Source organism: Solenopsis invicta, chromosome 2 (assembly GCF_016802725.1).
Source record: "Solenopsis invicta isolate M01_SB chromosome 2, UNIL_Sinv_3.0, whole genome shotgun sequence".
NCBI classification, from domain to species: Eukaryota; Metazoa; Arthropoda; class Insecta; order Hymenoptera; family Formicidae; genus Solenopsis; species Solenopsis invicta.
The window spans coordinates 24,079,379-24,098,959 of NC_052665.1; the positions used below are offsets into that span (position 1 = coordinate 24,079,379).

At 42.4% G+C, this 19,581-nt stretch overlaps 1 protein-coding gene across 1 annotated transcript; it reads left to right on the forward strand.

The window, feature by feature from the left end:
• The first annotated feature begins 6,921 nt into the window (after window positions 1-6,921).
• LOC105200633 lies at window positions 6,922-18,476 on the forward strand. Its single transcript, XM_039446189.1, has 9 exons — window positions 6,922-6,996; window positions 7,236-7,365; window positions 12,260-12,531; window positions 12,589-12,887; window positions 12,935-13,122; window positions 13,331-14,044; window positions 14,111-15,244; window positions 15,395-17,091; window positions 18,246-18,476. Exons 1-9 carry the CDS (start codon window positions 6,922-6,924, stop codon window positions 18,474-18,476), a joined length of 4,740 nt encoding a protein of 1,579 aa, XP_039302123.1.
• Window positions 18,477-19,581: the final 1,105 nt, after the last annotated feature.

A 19,581-nucleotide genomic window follows, 5' to 3' on the forward strand; every position in this document is an offset into this window, starting at 1 on the left:
TGTGGAGACAAAGAAAGTGGAGATCCTCCATCATGGATATCAGGAAAAAAGCGTCTCAAATGAGGATATCCAATAAAGGCTATCCAAGAGGCAATTCTCCAAAAGATTGTGGACCTGGAAAAAGGATTCGTGAAGCCCAAATTTTTAGGGTCAACCTTCAAGGTCGGCTGGCTGGTCCTCAACTGCGCCAATGAGGCCACCATGCAGTGTCTGCTGAAAACCGTGGGCTTTCTGGCACCATGGGAGGGAGCCAAGCTGTAGGCCGTTGAGGAAAAAGATCTACCCAAGGCTCTCATAGTCAACGCTTTCTTCTTAGTCAGTGCAGAAGACAAAAATGATAGGATCCTCAAGCTTGTTAAAAGCCAAAATGATGGCCTTAATACTAACGATTGGAGGGTCCTAAAGAAAACGCAGGAGGGAGCTACCGTGCATCTAACGTTGTCGGTAGACGAACTCTTTCACGAGGATCTCAAAAAAATGTGGCTACAAAGTCAGCTACAAGTTTGACCAGGTGGGCATTAGACCGAAGAGTGCTGCAAAGCCTCCGACCGAAGAGTGCTGCAAACCCATCGACCACCAGCAACAAGTCAAAGGATGACTCCACCCTCACTACCACCGGCCAAATCAAAGGAAAGAAGCTGCCTTGAGACCGCCCGCAGCCAAAAGAGACGTCGGCAGCCGGGTAGGTAGGAGTGAAACTGCGACGGCTAAAATACCGCCCCGGGTCACCTTACCCGGTCAGGTCTCCAAATAAAGACCACAAGGATAAAGGTCCTGCAAATTAACCTGCAGCACAACAAAACGGCCTCCAATGTGCTGAGCAGGACGTTTAACAAACGTGTAAACATTGCTCTTATTTAGGAGCCCTATGTCTACGGAGGCCTAGTCCGCCAACTAGCAACAACTGCAGATAAGCTGATCTATGGGAAAAGACTAAAGAGGCCAAGGACTGTGATCCTCAAAAGTCACATCAAATTCCTTCCATTACCCCAGTTCACTTGTAGAAACCTTACAGCAGTACAGGTGATGCTGCCAACAAAAAGGGGATGGCAAGAGGCGATAATAGCCTTGGTCTATTTCCTAGCGGACGCCTCTGACAACCCACCACCGGAGGTCAAAAACCTCATCCAATTCTGCCGGGAGAGGAACAGAAAACTCATTCTCGGCTGCGATGCCAACGCACACCACACGGTTTGGGGCAGTTCGGACATCAACGTTAGAGGTGAGTGCCTTTTCGAATATTTGTGTCAAACTAGCATCGTAATTGTTAACAAAGGTAGAGAACCCACGTTTGTTACCAAAGCTAAAGAGGAGGTGCTGGACTTAACTCTGGCGACTCCTGTACTCAGCTCAAAAATTGCCAACTGGCACGTCTCCAGAAAGACCTCGCTCTCGGATCACATTGTCTTTAACCTAAGGACAAAAAGCCTAGTAGGAGTAGAAAAGAGTTCCTAAGCGCACGGACTGGCCGCTCTATTAGGAGTTGCTCAGAGGTGAATTAAAAGAATAAAAAAAAATTATTACAGGTATAAAAAAACTGGAAAGGGCTTCAACCAATTTACATAACGCAATTCACAGGGCTTATGAAGGTAGTTGCCCGCTAAAACAAATTAAGTCGACAGTCTCAACCTTTTGGTGGAGCCAAAGCCTAGAGGAGCTACGCTCCTTGGGCAGAAGACTCTTCAACAAGACTAAGAATACCAAATGTCAGGAACTTTGGGACCGGTATAGAGAAGCCCTCACCAATTACAAAGAATTGAGAAGGTCCAAGAGAAAATCCTGAAGGAGCTTTTGCGAAAGCATCAGTGACTTCCCGGTTACGGCCCGTCTACAAAAAGTAATGACAAAGGACCACTTCAACCAACTAGGCTATCTGATAAAAGCCAATGGCAAGTATACGGATGACGCTGGGGAAGTGCTAAAGCTTCTATTAAGCACCCACTTTCCCGATACCCGGATCATCACTGATGAACATACAAGGAAGAAAGGGACCTCGGTGCCCCACTACCCTCACTACCATCATAGGGTTAAAGGCTTGGCTAACCGCATCTTTGCGCCAAGCAGAATAAGGTGGGCCATCTTTCCTTTCAAACCCTACAAATCACCTGAGGGTGATGGGATCTTCTCAGCCCTACTACAGCGGGGCTTGGACTACCTGCTACCTCACATTACAGATCTGTTCAAACATAGTTTTGTGTTAGGATATATCCTCAAACTGTGGAGGCAGGCAAATGTGGTCTTTATACCAAAAGAAGGGGGGGGGGCGGTCCAGTACCTAACCCAAATCGTTTAGAACGATTAGCCTGACCTCGTTTATGCTGTGTAACGGTACGCGGTTTCGATGAGTGACGGTGCGGCACGGGAATATCGGGATCGGTCCGGATAAGGCTCGTCGATTGGTCAAGTGTCCGTAATGATCATACCCAGAGTTTAGAGTAGAACAGAAAATAATTTATTATTATTAAAAATAAATGGTAGTCGTTGACAAGATAATAAGCGTGATATAAGAGAGTTTGGTAGGTTAACAGAAAAAGAGAAAACGGTTTGCAAGTATCCAAACAATGATTACTAATCCCATCGCAAGCGGAGTACTACGCAACGGAGTTACTTAGAGATAACGCGCAAACGGAAACTAAAGACGCGTGCACAATCGGCAACAATACTTCGCATATAAAATTAAACAGAAGAAACTTACTCAAATGCTTAGGCTGGAATAATTCGCGATGAAATACTGATCGGTAGATTACGCGGACTACTCGCCCGTACGGTCGGGGAGTCGTGGGGCAAGAGGGGATTGGCTAGCGCGGTTGTGTGAGCGCGTACGTGTGGGGCACCGCGAGTGCGGGCTGTTGCCGGCGCGTTCGCCTTCGCGATTCACCCGAGCGCGCCCCGTGCAAATGGGCGCTCGATCGACAAGACGCTGATGTTCTGCCAATGTCTAGGTTACGAAATTTGACTCGGTGTTCGCGTGGCGATTAAGGTACTCGAGTACGGTGGTAATTGGTCAAAAATGCTCGGCCGGTGATAGTGACGAGAATGCTCGTCGAGGATCTCAGACGTGATTGGTCGAGAATGCTCGGCCGGTGATAGTGACAAGAATGCTCGTCGAGGATATCGGAGTCGACTGGTCGAGAATACTCGGCCGAGGATAACGACGGAAATGCCCGTCGAGGAACAGGAGATCGACGAGTATGCTCGTCTTCGGGAGTGATCGAGGATGCTCGGTCGCCTAGACAGGTTGGAGAGTCGGACGGATCTGAGTTCTGTGTTTCCACTGCCTGTTTATATATCCGAACGCGCGGTTGGGCTAGCCAATCCGCGCGCTCGGTCGGCCAAACCAGAGTGGGAGCGTTATGGAACGCCACGGTCGGTGCGTGTGTCGAGGAGATAGCCCTATGCGCCTTTATGGACATAGAAGAAGCTTTTGATAACACATCGTACGACTCTATTGAGGAAGCAGCCAATGGAAAAGATTTCCACCCTGCAATCATCACATGGATCAAAGCCATGCTGAGTGAAAGGAGGGTCAAAGCAACGATAGCAGAGGAATCTGCAACCATCACCACTGTAAAGGGGTGCCCCCAAGGAGAGGTATTATCACCGCTTCTCTGGTCGGTGGTTGTGGACAATCTCCTGGATACACTGACAACAAATGGAGCACGAGGTGCAGGGCTATGCCGACGACATAGTCATTACCATCAGAGGACAAATGGACGCCATCGTTTCACATAGAATGCAAAAGGTCCTGAACATCACGCAACAGTGGTGTAGAAGGAAAGGTCTACGCATCAACCCAAAAAAGACCACCCTGGTGCCGTTCACCAACAGAAGGAAGCTGCATCTCACAGCACCCGTGGTGGACGGCACTAGAGTCGGCTACACAACAGAGGTGAAATACCTCGGAGTAATCCTTGATCAGAAACTGACATGGAACTCACATCTGAAAAAGATCCAGTCAAAAACTGCTTTGGCACTTTCACACCTGTAGCAAGCTTTTTGGCAGGATCTGGGATTTAAGGCCAAATATGATCCACTGGTCATACACTGCCATAATCAGACCCATGGTCACCTACGCTGCCGTGGTATAGTAGCCCAAAACTGAACAAAGGGCGGCGCAGCAACAGCTGCAAAAGATTCAGAGGCTTGCCTGCCTCAGTATTACGGGAGCAATGAAAACCTGCCTGACAGCAGCCATGGAAGCCCTACTAGACCTGCTGCCCCTTTATCTACAGGTTCGGAAAGAAGCCATCAGCTCGACAATCCGAATCTATAATTATCACAAACCCAGGTCACTCAATCAAATCGGTCATATGAGTAACCTCATGACGGACGATCTGAGCGACATGGCTCAACTCCCTATGGACTCGATGAAAACTAGATTCAACCTCGAACACAACTATGAAGCTGTCTATACAGACAGAAAGACGTGGGCACTGGAAAGGCCCCCCTTCAAAAAGGGCGCGCTACAGTGATATACCGACGGATCTAAAGCAGCTACAGGAATTGTGGGAGTCGGTATCAGCGGGCCTAATTGCCGTATATCGATCTCCTTGGGCAAGGCGCCTTCTGTCTTTCAAGCAGAAATGTACGCTATCAACTCCTGCGTCTCTATCAACCTGAACAAAGGTTTGAAGGGCGCGACCATAGATATCCTAACAGATAGCCGAACAGCGCTAAGGGCTCTCACAGCCCACACGTGCGACTCTACTCTGGTTTGAGAATGTGTTACTAATTTCATGCACTTAGCCGGAGACAATCAAGTCACACTGTGGTGGTTCCCTGATCATAAAGGCATCAAAGGTAATGTAGAGGCAGACGAACTCGCTAAGAAAGAGGCGAGCACGCCCCCTATAGGGCCGAAGCCCTCGTGCGGAGTGACTACCAGCTACATCAAGAAACTAATATGAAATTGGGAAGAGAGGCAAAAGTCCTTTTACTGGAGCGGTACGACAGGGCTTACTCAAGCCAAGAAATTTATTTCACACACGCCGGAAAAAACCAAGGACGCATTGTCTTTAACCAAAGGGGATCTAGCTATCCTCGTAGGCCTGCTCTCAGGACACTGCCAACTCAGATACCTCAGCATAATCGGCAAGGCTAAGGACGATGGATGCCAATTTTGTATGGAGTCGGCCGAGACGGCTGCATATATAATATGCAGCTGTCTGGCCGTCAGCCACCGCAGACAAAAATTCTTAGGGGAAGCACTTGTAACCTCTGATCATATTAGGGACTTAGAACCTAGGCGGGTCGTGGCTTTCTACAAGAGCCTAGACCTGGCCCAAACCTGAGTAAGGGCATAGTCACAATAGATCTTAAAGGTCGCAGTGACGGCGGCATACGCTCTGGCCCTCTTGTCACTTATTATTATTATTTATTATTAAGGGAGGGGGTTTACTGGAGAAAAGAAGAGGACAGAGTATGTAGGATGTGTGGAGGAAAAGAGATATGAAGACATGTTTGCAAGGAGTGCGGAAGTTTGGGAGCAAAGGAGGTATGTGAGAAGCAGGTGGAGGTGGTGCTGGGAAAGGAGGGAAAGGGAGAAGAATGGTTAAAAAAATTAGAGAATTTTAGAGAGGGGAAAAAATGGAGGGGGACAGCCTAGAAACAGGACGGTAGGGGGAGGTGTGAGAAAATCAAGAGGGAATGAATGGTGAGAAAGAAAGAGGGGAAATGAATGGGAGAAACAAAAAGGAAAAAAGAGAGAGAAAGAGAAAGTGAGAAAAAAAATGAAGAGAGGAGAAATGGAGGATGACTAAATAAGGGAAATGATAGAAAAAGAATAAGAGCGTTGCCTTAAGAGGAGATTATAGGTAAATAAGTGGAATCGTAGATAAAAGAGAATTTTAAAAATAAATGGGAAGAAGCGGAAAAAGAATAAGAAAACTTGCTCTGAAAGCGGGAGTCCCCGCGTGTGCGTGTGCGTAGGTGGAGCGATAGATGATAAGAAGTGGAATAAGATAGAATAAGGGAAGTTAAGTATAGTGATAAAATTAGATTAAGGAACATGTATATAAAAAGATTTGCAACTTTAAGGGGATCAAATAAAGCATTACCATACATACATATTCAAGCAAATAAGAGATATATAGGAGAAGAAAACAACAAAGTTGTTGTAATGAGTGCGAAAAAAAGATATTGAGTGCAAGTAACGTGAATAAACCGATGTATATTTACTTTAATCTATACTAATCATATGACAAATCCGCCATGCACCCGTTTCTCGGTACACCGGTTACAGCGTTGACTATAGTCGTGCATGCGCGTAAAACCAAGCCCGTCTAACAACATTGCATCCAGCATGCAAACATGACCATAGCGCATGATCAGTTCGTAACATTACGTAGAGATAACAGGTCTTTTAACCTGTATAATCGTCAACTTTAACAATTGATATCTCGGTTACAGAGCAGTCCGACATTTTTTGCCGGATTTGTTCATTTTAAGTGAAAATGAGTCGAATGAGCCTAATTTCGTCAAAATCGGAGATGAGGTCCGGTATTCTGAACAAATACCAAAAGTTGTTATAAAAGTATCATTAAAACTTTTTTCATTATAACCTTTGTTTCCGAGTAAATCTGAGTTAATTAAACGGAAAAAATGAGTAAAGCGAAAATTTAAGATAAAGCTACTGCGGTAGCGCTTTGACAATGCCAGTGCCGTAGTGACAAATTTTGACAAACTTTTTTTTTAGACCTGGCGTAGCGATGCAACCGCATCGCTTGATAAACCATTTTACATTTGTTTTTCACCAATTGGGTATAATCATTTCGAACACTTGAACAACCGACGAGCCTTATGCGGACCAATCCCGAATTTCCGCACCGTTACTCCGAGACCGCAAACCGTTACAATTTTAATTATATAAAATATTCATATTATAAGTAGACGTAAAGAGGATATTATGAAGAGGAGATAGGGATGAAAAGGCTAATGAAGGCACTGGAGAGTTATATAGAACGGAAGGGATTAGAGATCAATTTGAAGAAGACAAAGGTAATAAGATATAGAAGGGGGGGCGAGAGACAGAAAAAGGTGTGGAAATGGAAAGGAAGAGAGATAGAAGAAGTGAGAAAATAAAAATATCTAGAGTATGTAATGATGGCAAATGGGGGTCAGAAAGAACATATAGAGAAGAGAGTTAACAAGGGAGCGGTGGTGATGAGAGAAGTGCGGGAGATAGACAAGAAGAAGTTTAAAAAGGATTGGTCGAGAAGGATATGGTTGTTTGATAGATTGGTTTAGACGGTAATGGGATATGGAGTGGAGATATGGAGCTGAAAAGAAAGAGAGAGGGTAAGGAAGATACAGGACAGATTCTTGAAATGAGTTTTTGGGGTTGGGAGGTACACGCCGGAATACATGGTAAGGGAGGAAATGCAGAGGAAAAAGTTGAGGGGTAGAGCAGGGTTGAGGGCATGGAGTTATGAAAAAAAACTGGGAGAGGGAGGGGGAGGAGAGCTGGCAAGGTTGTGTTTGGAGGAAATGAGAGACAAGGCAAAGGTAGGGAAAGTGATGGGTAAATGGGAAGAAGAAAAGAGAGATTTTTATGAGAAGAGCTGGAGCTTAATTGAGATAGAAAAGATGAGAGAGAAGGGAGAGTTGAGGGAGGAAAAGATAGTGGCAAGAGAGAGTAGGTGGCAGGAGGAGGAAAGATGGGAAAAAATTAGGGGCTCTAGATTTAACATATGGTATGGTAGGGTAAAAGGTAGGGTTGCCAGAGTACCTAAAGAAGGGATGGAAAAAGCAAAGATGGCAAAGAGTGGCGAAGTATAGGCTGGGAGACGGAATGATGGGGAGTAGATATTGGGAAGGGGATGAGGAAAGGAAGTGTAGGATATGTAAAGGAAGAATGGAAACTTGGGAGCATGTATGGGAGAAATGCACGAATTGGGGGATAGAAAAGGGATGGCAGGAGATAGTAGATAAGGTCTTGGCAGGGGGCGGGGTGGGAGAGATTTGGATGAGGAGATTAGAGGAGATGAGGGAGGGAGGAGAGTGGTTGGGTATGAATGAGAGTGTGGAAGGAAGAGAGGAAAATGCGGCGAAAACGGAGGTCCGGAAAATGAGTGTGGATGTATGGATGGATGAGTGATATCTCTGTCTCTCTCTCTCTCTCTCTCTCTCTCTCTCTCTCTCTCTCTCTCGTGCGTTGTAAAGAATGCGAGGAATAAAATGTTTAAATTTTATAAACGGAACGGCGGTCCGCAGTGTACTCTGCAAGGAATAAAGTACCTTGTATATACGAGGGTATTATGACTACTGTCAACAATATGGCTACCCCTATTATTTCCGTTATTAGGTGACGTATTCTAATAATTGCTTATGGAGTTATTCGTTTAATAGTCCGCCGTTTTTTTAGTGATGTTAATATGTCTATACATAATAACTGACAATTATTATAAAGCATTTTTACTTTTGAGCACTTGTAAATTTTTTGAAGGTACACTTTTAATCTTTAATTACTTACATTTCCTCATTATTCTTAAATTTTAGTGTATTATCACACGAAGGTACATACACTCAATGGTATTTTTTTGTTGTTTAACTTTTTATTCAACCGTATACATTTTGAATTATACAAAGTTAAAACAATAACATAGAATTAAATTAATATGGTTTTTTACGCAATATTTATATACCGAAATATTTCTTCGATAAATCGATTGTCATTCTAAAGAGCGGTGTTTAGAAACATTAGAAACATCATTTTATGCTTGTTGTTTAATATTAAACAGGGATAAAATGATATTTTTTATGAAATTTCTAATGGTATTTCTAAAGCCTTTGAACGCAGGAAAATTCTAAATCAGGAAAATTCCAAACAATGGAAAATCAAAAATAAATCATTTTGTAACAAGGTACTGTTTTTTTTTAAACTAAACTAATTTTTTTTAATTATTTTTATAGATAGCCATATTACAACAACTTTTTTTCTTCCACCGATTATGCAGTGCATTAGATTTTTATAATCACATCCTAAATAATAAATATTTCATTACTTTCAGAATTTGTCCAACAACCCTCTAACAAATGTAATCGTTCGAGTTTTAATAGAAAATATTAATTATAAACAAAATTATTCAATAAAATAAAAATGGGTGCCATATTACCCTCTTCTCCTCTGTTGTGCCCGGTGGTGGTCCAGGCATGTCGCTAGGTATTTCAGGATTCGCTTTTCCCCGAAGAGTTAGAACTCACGAGACAGCTGAGACGGGTTGCCAATCAAGAAACACCTTTCTTGTCGCAATATAATGTAGATTTATTCTTGATACTTCTTCTTATACAATGGTTGCTTACACTTAGATGCCCTGTTACGACGGGCTGCGGTGCGTGTTATCTTCCTATCCCTTCACGGCTCGACGTATGAGTTACGCACAGCCGTGATATTGCTTTGGCGGTTGTTCAAATTATTCTCCGCCGTTTCCCGATTCGGAAGCCCTTTATATCCTCCAATATTGTTGACGCTAAAGTGCAGGTCGGCTACATGCTGAAGCGGCGGCGGTGCGACATCCGGCAAAAGACTATCTTGTCTTCCGTCGTTGTCGCGTTTTCTGCACGTCTTTCGAGAGGAAGTCTCGAAAGATGATCCACGTTTTCGGTAGCTCTCGCGTTTTCTGCACGTCTTTCGAGAGGAAGTTTCGAGAGACAATCCGTTGCTTTTGCGTTTAACGAATATATGTATAGCAACAAAATCGCTTTTTGTTGCTATGCACTGGTGTTAGCTTAGGCTACAACACTCTTCCCCCGTTGTGAAAGAAAAACGAAGGAAAGGAGTTTTTCTGTATACAATACCCTTCCCCTGTTAGAAAAAAAACGGAGTTTTCTAAAAAGGCAAAATTATTAAGTTAGAAACGTGCACTTCTGTTGCGTTTAAAAATTGATTTTTGTTCTTGTGAGTCGTCGTTTTCTTTCAATTCTATTGTCACATGTTTCTCGGAGTTCCTCCGTTTCTTTTTCTTTATAATGTATATTATTATGCCTATAATAATTATTGTGACTACTATCATAGTAGAGCCACTAGTTGCCATTGGATAAATAAAATGTTTTGATTGAAAATACGTATTATTATTTTTATTCATGTCATCATTCAATTCTTGTAATTCTGTCTGTAAATTTTTTAATTCTTAATGTTTTTTATTGATTTTCTGTATTTGTATTGCTTGAGATATATTTACATTTACATTTAAATTATCTCTTGGTAGTGAGATGTTGTATTCTGATAAATATGATTCTATTCATTACTTTTGGTAATTTTACTATTATTTCACGACTTATAATTTCACAATTATTTCTTTAGTTTTATTTTACCAGTATTTTCAATCTCTTGATTTATTTTTTTATTATTTATCCGTGGTCTTTACAATTTATATTAATATATTATTTTGTTGGCGATGAGTATAATCATGCAAGTGAATTTTTTAGAGGAATCCACATGATGTTATTTGTTATGATCTGCTTTATGTCGCAATTTGCCTTTTGAATTTTATTTTTTATATATATGTTTACCTCGCAAATTAGGTTATTATTTATTCTTTGTATTTGGAAATTTTGTTCGCATAAGTAATCAGTGTTAGTAAACTTACATGCTTGCAGATCATTCTGCGAAAGTATTATGTATGCACATTGCTCGGAGCTTATCGCTATTGGGGTTACATGGGTCTTGTAAGCAAAAAAAGCAGTTTTTCTCCATTTTTTCATAAATCGACAACACGACTAATATAATTGTTAAATGTTGCATGTATTTGTATACATTATAAACAACATGTCAAAAAATTTTGGTCCAAAAATATTCAAAATTCAGCCGTTGACAGCAGCTTTACCATCTGCACCTCAGAAATAGTAACTTCGCGGTAGTTGCGATATTTCTAGCAAATTTTATCTGAAAGCAAAAAACCAAAGTTTTTCTTTTAGTACGTGAGTATAGCTAGTGATTGAACGAAGGAATTTAAAAAATCTTGAAAATTTTTGGTAGCGTTTGTCGCACAAGATGTGTTTTTTAGCACTAAATTTGGCCATGTATTGGCCTATAAACTGAGTTGTAAATGACGAAAAAAAAAATCCTTCGTTCAATCACTAGTCAAACATATCTAAAAGACGTGTGCAAAATTTCAAGTAGATCGGTTCATGAGTTTTCGAGAAATTTCAACTACCGACTTCAAAAAAGTAGTTTTGAGAAAACGCGTCTTAAAGTTTCTGAAAGGAATAAAACTGAGAAAAAAACATTTTTTTTAACTTACATGGAATCGTCGATTCCAGGGCCATAAAGGCAATCCTCAGAAGCAGCTGCGTTGTCTAAGGCATTTTTTTCTTCCTGTCGCAGACAAATTCTTGCCTCTTTTGTGACAGCCTGCGCTCTTTTCTCCGCAATGGCGACCCGATGCATGTATTCATTTTACGCATACGCGTGGCTATTCAGTCTATGTTTTACATCCATCGCGTCAAGGAATGTTAAAATTGCTGCTGTGCCTTGGTTAAATGTACAAAAAGAGATATAGGCGGCCATTTGAACGATTTTTGAACCAGCTGAAACTGTTTTTGGCGTGATTTTCTATATGAGCTGGTGCAAACTTTTGTTGTTGTTTTGAGTGAAGCCGCCTAGACATATTTCTAACAGCGCATCTTTACTGAGGTCTTCGTACGTTGGCTTGATTGCTGATAAAACGTCACTCGGTATTGGCTTGTCGCGTTTGAATGGTCGAGCTCACGGTCGAGTCGAGCCGAGCGCAACTTGAAATGCCCGTTGGTAAGGCTAGATAACTATTGATTAATAATTCATTTAATTTTGTCTGTTTTATATTGCATAATTTGTTCAGGTATAAAATTTAATTTGCGCGTACGCGACCTCGCCGCGTTGAATAGAGACTGCGCGCCCTCTCTTAGATCGCTTACGCGACTCTTACACAAGCAACCGTTCATACACACTTACTTACACTCTAAGTCTCGATGTACCACGTTTTCACTCGTGCCTCGAAATAAATAATTTTGGTAAAAACAAATACTCGCAATTCACTGAGGGCTAACAAGTACGCTCTCCTAATCATTTTTCTGGCGCCCAACGTGGGGCGCGAGTGGAATCACTGGAATTCGTAAAAGCATTGGAGGATTCGCAAGCAGAATCGTAGCAACCGCTACATAACCTCGCATCGTAGAATTGCATAACGGCAAGATGGCAGAGTTGGGACAGAGATGAGTAGGTTGAAGGCCACACACGCTCAACTGAAAGGCCAGGTAACTCGAGTCAATTAATTCCTGACAGGAAATCAAGAAATAACTTGTGAGCAAGCACAAGCGCGATTGGACAAGCTGCAAGAGCTGTGGCACGCGTTCAATGAGAATCAGACGCAGATCGAAATCCTCAAGGCAGGAGAGGATGGAGATGTGGAAGCAATAGCACAACAAGAACTCGCAGAACAAGAGATTTTCGAGTGGGCATATTACAGAGCAGTGGATGAGGCTCGCGCGATAATAGCGGCGACCCAGGCGGCTGCGCAACCAGCAGCACTGCTATTGCAAGACGCACGACAGGGCGTACAGTAAGACATTGAATCGCAAGGTAATATTAATATTAAATTACCTACATTGAAGTTGCCTATCTTTGCAGGCGAATACGATCAGTGGATGTTATTCAAGGACGCGTTTCAATCCTTGATTCATGATAATCGCAAGCTGTCGGATGTACAGAAGTTTCAGTACCTTCGAAGCACATTGAAGGACGAGGCGTTGCAAGTCATTAGTGGACTGAATACGTCAACGGAAAATTACCTTGTTGCATGGGACTTACTGAAGAGTCATTACGAGAACAAAAAACTAATCATAAATAGTCATTTATCGAAGTTATTAGAGTTCCCTGCGGTAACAAAAGATAAGCATGTATCCCTCAAGCAGTTTATTATGCATCTTCGCATGCATCTAAAGGCCTTACAAGTTTTAGGCCAGCCAACGGACCAATGGGATACGATCATCATATTCTTAGCAAGTTAGATTATTCGTCTCAACGAGCCTGGGAAGAAGAGATTGGACAACAAGAGCAGGATCACATGCCTACAATTGACGAATTCCTCAAATTTCTCAACGAGAGGTGTCGTACTTTGGAAATGTTAGATACTAATAGCAACCGGCGTGAGTCAGTTCCAAAATTTAATGTAAACAAAAAGATAGACAAAAGAGTAGCACTGGCAACAATGTCACATGCATGTTCAATGTGTAAAGAATCTCATAGTTTGTTTAATTGTTCGGAGTTTCTAAAATTATCGGTTCAAAATCGGCTCGCGGCTGTTAAGGGAAAACAGTTATGCATAAATTGCTTTAAATCTGGTCATTACGCAAGAGAATGTAGAGCATCAAAATGTCGTAAGTGCTCAAAGCCCCACAACTCGTTATTGCACTTCGAACACGAAGATTCTTCATCAAAAGAACCTCCGAATAAACCTGCGGAAAAGAAGGAAGCGGTTGTTATGCACTGTGTGCAAAGGGGCAAGCAAGATTCAAAAACGCAAACAAGATCGAAGCGCTCAAAGGAAAACAGCTCAGGGTGTTTTGGCTACAGCGCAAGTGTATATTTGGGACGGACAAGGTAAAAGGCAGACTTGTCGCGCACTGTTGGATCCAGGATCACAATCCCACTTCATAACGGAAGATTTGGTAAGGAGATTGCAATTGCTTTGCAAGGCAACATCGTTTTGTATTACTAGCCTCGAGCGCAATACAACGAAAATAGAGCAGACCGCTCAAATCCAGATAGAATCGCAGAATACTGCGTTCAAGGCCGCATTGAAATGTTTGGTGGTCCAGAAAATAGCGGAGAGAATACCTCTGTTCAAGATTGACAAGAAACTCGTCGGCATTCCAGAAAACCTCAAATTGGTGGATCCTTCATTTGATCAACCAAGGCCGGTAGACATTCTAATAGGTTGCGGTCTGTTCTGGTCTTTATTAAGCGTTGGTCAAATTACAAACGGCAGAAGGCATCCTGTCTGGCAAAAGACTCAGCTCGGTTGGGTCTTCAGTGGAGAATTTGTCGGGGAGCAAACAGCTTCGACAGGTTCAGTACCATGTTTGGTAACAAATCAAAACTTAAATGAAAGTCTTGAGAGATTTTGAACTCAAGAGGAGGTACCGGAGAGCAGACAGCTTAGTGGTCCGGAAGCTTATTGTGAAGATTATTTCAAAAGCACTACGACAAGAGATATTACAGGCAGATTTGTTGTGCGACTACCAAAAAAAGAAGGAGTCGTGCTAGGGGAGTCAAGGCAGCAAGCAGTTAGAAGATTTCGTGCGTTAGAACGTCGTTTTCGAAGACAGCCTTCCCTTAAGAGAGAATATACAAAATTCATGGACGAATATTTGCAGAAAGGCCACATGGAGTTAGTGCCATTAAACACAATAGAAGAGAAAAATGCATGCTTTATTCCACATCAACCAGTGTTGAGACCTGACAACATTACGACAAAACTCAGAGTTGTATTCGATGCCTCCGCGAGGACGGACAACAACAACTCATTAAACGATTTGCTAATGGCTGGACCTAATTTACAGGCTGAGTTGTTACATATTCTCTTAAGATTTTGTATTTACAATTTTGTCATTACAGGTGACATCGCTATGATGTTTCGTCAGATAACTGTTGCGAAAGCGGATCGTAGTCTGCAGCTTATCCTTTGGAGAAAGGAAGAAGAAGGGTCATTGGAAGCATTTTCGTTGAGCACCGTAACATACGGAACCAAGTGCGTTCCATTTTTGGTGATGCGCTGCTTGAAGCAGTTGGCAGAAGAGAACGGCGATCAATTCCCATTGGCTCAAAGGGCGTTAGTATCGGACTTCTACATGGATGATGTCCTAACTGGTAGCGACAAATTGGAAGAGGCCATCAGCTTACAAGGACAGCTTACTGATCTGCTGGCAAAGGGTCAGTTTCCCTTAAACAAATGGCGATCCAACGATAATCGAATTTTAAAGCATTTGGCGCAAGAAGGCCTAACCGAAAAGTTGCTAGTAATACACAAGGATGCGCCGTTGAAAACATTAGGAGTTTTATGGAACCATCGAGAGGATGTTCTACAATACAACGCGAGAGAGACGACATCAAGTCGTATAACGAAACGCAGCGTACTTTCTGAAATCTCACAAACATACGATCCATTAGGATTACTTGGGCCTGTCATGATCGTTGCAAAAATCATGATGCAACAATTGTGGACGCTCAACTTGCAATGGGATGAAAGCCTGCCGCAAGAACTTCATAGTAAATGAAAAAATTATCAAGCATCGTGGGGTCAGCTCCGCGATTTGAAGATACCTCGTCAGAGTAAAGACAGGGGTACCACATCAAGAATCATCAAACATGGCTTCAGTGATGCATTGGAGCGTGCGTACGGAGCATGTCTGTATGCAGTGACTCGCACTTTAGATGGTAAACTTCAATCGCAGCTGCTCTGCGCCAAGTCGAGAGTAGCCCCGTTGAAGATCATAACAATCGCTAAGTTAGAATTGTGTGCCGCATTGTTGCTAGCTAAGCTGTACAAGACAGTGCAGGAAGCTCTTGGAAATAAAATAGCAGACGTACGATTTTGGAGCGGCTCAACCATTGTGTTAGGTTGGATTCGCACGTGCCCTAGCACCTTAAAAACATTTGTAGCGAACAGGGTTTCGCAAATACAAATTCTTGGATCGCAATACGTTTGGCATCATGTGCCGTCAGCAGAAAATCCTGCGGATATTTTATCCAAGGGAACAACGATTGAAGAACTACAGACTAATCGATTATGGTGGCATGGCCCGTGGTGGCTGCAAGAAGAGAATTCATGGCCTGAGCAACCAAGCAGCGTGAGGGAGTTACCAGAGAAGAAAACTGTAGTCAGTTTCGTGACAACGATCCAAGCCTCAGAAGTGTTACCTTCAGTCTCAACATTCAAGCGGCTGTTTCGAATTGTTGCATATTGTTATCGATTTGGAGCTCGACATAACTCAAAGGTCGAAACCGGAGCATTGACAGTAGCAGAGCTTACAAAAGCAGAAACAGCAGTTGTGAAAGTAGTTCAGAGGGAAGCCTTCGCTCAAGAATACAGAGATTTACAAAAAGGTCAACCAGTCAAAGATAACAGTCAACTAGCAGCATTGGATCCTTTCTTAGACAGCAGAGATCTCATATGTGTTGGAGATCGGTTGCAGCATTCAAGGCTAACGGAGGAAGCGAAGCATCCGATCGTGTTGCCATCGAAGCATCACGTTACCAGATTAATTTTCAAAGATGAACACGTGCGTTTACATCACTGTGGAGCAGAGCAGTTGTTGGCATCAGTTCGACAGAAATACTGGGTTCTTTCGGGAAGAAAGGTGGCTCGGAAGATAACCCGCTCTTGTGTACATTGTTTTCGATGGCGACCAAGTAGCCTGCAGGTCAAAATGGGCAATTTGCCTGAGGCAAGAGTCGCTAATTACGTTCGTCCCTTTGCCATAACCGGAGTGGATTATGCCGGCCATATCAAGATCAAGGAGAGTAGGCGTCGTGGGAGAGTGCATAGTTCCAAGGCCTACATAGCATTGTTCATCTGCTTCCACACTAAAGCAGTGCACCTTGAATTAGTGACAGATCTAACGACTGAATCATTTTTGGCTGCTTTGCCTCGGTTCACAGGGCGCAGAGGTATTTGTTCGCAATTACATTCAGACAATGCGACAAACTTTGTCGGAGCAGAAAGGGAGCTTCGTGAGATCTACGATTTCTTGCGAGGGCAGAATGAAGTAATACAGGCGGAGCTCGCCAATCAAAGGATCGAGTGGTACTTTATACCACCGACAGTACCCAATTTCGGAGGACTCTGGGAGTCAAACATAAAGAGCATGAAGAAACATTTCTACGTCGTGACCAAAGGACTCACATTGACATTTGAAGAGTGCTACACTTTACTGGTAGGAATTGAAGCTGTTTTGAATTCGAGGTCGCTTACTCCTATATCCAGCGACGTTAAAGACTTGTCAGTCCTAACTCCATCGCATTTCTTGATTGGAGAACGTTTATCACAACCAGTGGAAAGAGACCATTTACAAGAGCCAGATAACAGACTAAAGATTTGGCAACATTTACAAAAGGTTCGTCAAGATTTTTAGCGACGTTGGCAAAGAGAGTACCTAGTGGAGTAGTAACGCAGGAACAAGTGGATAAATGGCAGAGAGAATTTGTAACCAGGGGTCCTAGTCTTGTTGAAGGAAGATAATGTGCCGCCTTTGCAGTGGGCTCTGGGAAGAGTTACTGAGGTCCATCCAGCTAGCGACAACGTCGTTCGTGTCGTTACGGTACAAACGGCCAGTGGGAAATTCAAGAGAGCAGCAAGGAATTTATGCCCTCTACCTTATGAAGACTGTATAGGTTGACACATAAATTCACACAACATAACACATACCCAACACGCGATAAGGTTTGAAAGGGAGCCTTTCAAGGCGGGAGGGATTGGTAAGGCTAGATAACTATTGATTAATAATTTATTTAATTTTGTCTGTTTTATATTGCATAATTTGTTCAGGTATAAAATTTAATTTGCGCGTACGCGACCTCGCCACGTTGAATAGAGACTGCGCGCCCTCTCTTAGATCGCTTACGCGACTCTTACACAAGCAACCGTTCACACACACACTTACTTACACTCTAAGTCTCGATGTACCACGTTTTCGTGCCTTGAAATAAATAATTTTGGTAAAAACAAATACTCGCAATTCACTGAGGGCTAACAAGTACGCTCTCCTAACCACCCGTATCTCCGGCAGTTTGCTCGGAATAACTTGAAATTTTCAGACAATATTTCTAATGAGTTATACAATAAAAAAAAAAATAAAAAAATCCTCCTTATCTCGATGATCGTAGATATATTTTTGTTTTCCGGTACAGGTAACGTAATTATATTTAATATTCTATATTTTAGATGTGATATTAACCGAAATTCTAATATTGTTCGCGACTGCACGTTGCCAAGAGAGAACGTGCGCGAACTTGAGTTTGCCGGGCGAGCTCGAGTGAGCGCGAGTGAGACGCGTAATTTAAGTAATGCGCAGCTTGCCGTTGTCCTGCCGCTGAGCGCGACAGCGGTCGAGTGAGCCGAGAGGCGCGACGAGGATCGACCGCGATCAGCTGCTCCGCGAGCGTGCGAAATTTAAAGGCGCGAGGATTGAGATTGAAAGAAAGACTCAATAGGTCCGCTGCCCAAAATTCACGAAAGACCTTTATTTGTCAAATTGTCTCACTATGCAAGCCACCACTGGCGTTAACAAATTTGTCTTTGGCTTTCACACACAAGTTCCGACCAGCGTCGGTCAGTAGTCTATCAATTGTCAATCTCACGGATCGTTGCGGCGCGATTTTAACTGCGATCGTTCTCGGTCGAATCACTCTGAGAGTCTGGTGGAGCGGCGAGATCTTCGGCAGAGCGACCGATCGACGGGAACAATTCGGGGGAAAGATCTTTCCGCAGGAAATCGTCTAATTGGCTGACTGGTCTAACAAGATGACCGTGGCCAGCGTCTTAGGAGAAGAATATCAATATTTTGTCACGATCTTCCCGCCGAGTTGTCCTCGCTGTTAGCGCGTGATAGAGAACGGAGCGACCGAACACTCGACTCCGTATACACAAGCAAATAATAGCACTGAAGCTGGTCGAGATAATCGATTGTACACACAAGAAATAATGAAAGTAACAGCTTGAATTTTGAAACTTAAATCTACAGGACGCAATAAAAATATACAAGTGTGTTAACGTTGGTTTGATCGCGAACAAATATCGAGGATATATTTTTAGTGTCGCAATACGCGCTTATATTCATTACTTTTTCTATCTCGGACCATTTATTTTTATTAATGCGGAATGGGAAGTAGAGTCCTTCCGGCAATTGTAAGCTTGCTTCTTTTAGATTTTCGGTTATATTTTTTATTGGTGTTAATCTAGGATGTAGGATTCCTTGTTTTATTATGGTTAAATAATCTAGTGTATCTTTTATGTCGCGGTTTAAATCTGTTACGATCGCGTTGATTGTGATAAAATGTTCGTGAATATTACTTTGACGTTCATTGACTATTAATTGTTCCCTTAAATTTTTTGTTGCGTTTGCGAGAAGATTTTCGTTTCTTTGTATTATTTCTTATTGTCAATATGAGCTATTGTTTGTTGCAGTATTTTGATTTGATTTTTTACTGCACGTTGTGCCTTTTGTTGTTCGTCGTGTAATGCGGTTAATTGTTCGTTAATCATTTTTTCGTCGTTTGAATCCATTATGCCAAATAAAGACTTGGCTATCATGCCTATTCCGTCAACTAGGCCTCTTTTTCTTATTTCTGACGATTCGCACATGGAATTTATTTTGATTAGTTCTTTATTTATTTCTTTATATTCATCTTTTGTAATCTTGTATAGATTTTGACATGTATCTTTATTCACGACTGCAAAAAAGTGGCACATACTTTTTGTTTTTTGTAAATATTGTCTTAGTTGTTCCAATCGATTTGTTAACAATGTGGTATCTATCGGATCACTATTTTTCAAGTTGATTCTAATTTGTGAAGATTTCCTATTATTTTAAAATATATTCCTAGTG

Coding starts and splice junctions, on each gene's coding strand:
- LOC105200633 (XM_039446189.1), top strand. CDS start 6,922: ATGAAAAGGCTAATGAAGGCACTGGAGAGTTATATAGAACGGAAGGGA. Junction 12,532..12,588: donor TGCAAGACGCACGACAGGGC/GTACAGTAAGAC, acceptor CCTACATTGAAG/TTGCCTATCTTTGCAGGCGA. Junction 15,245..15,394: donor CCTGCCGCAAGAACTTCATA/GTAAATGAAAAA, acceptor GTCTGTATGCAG/TGACTCGCACTTTAGATGGT.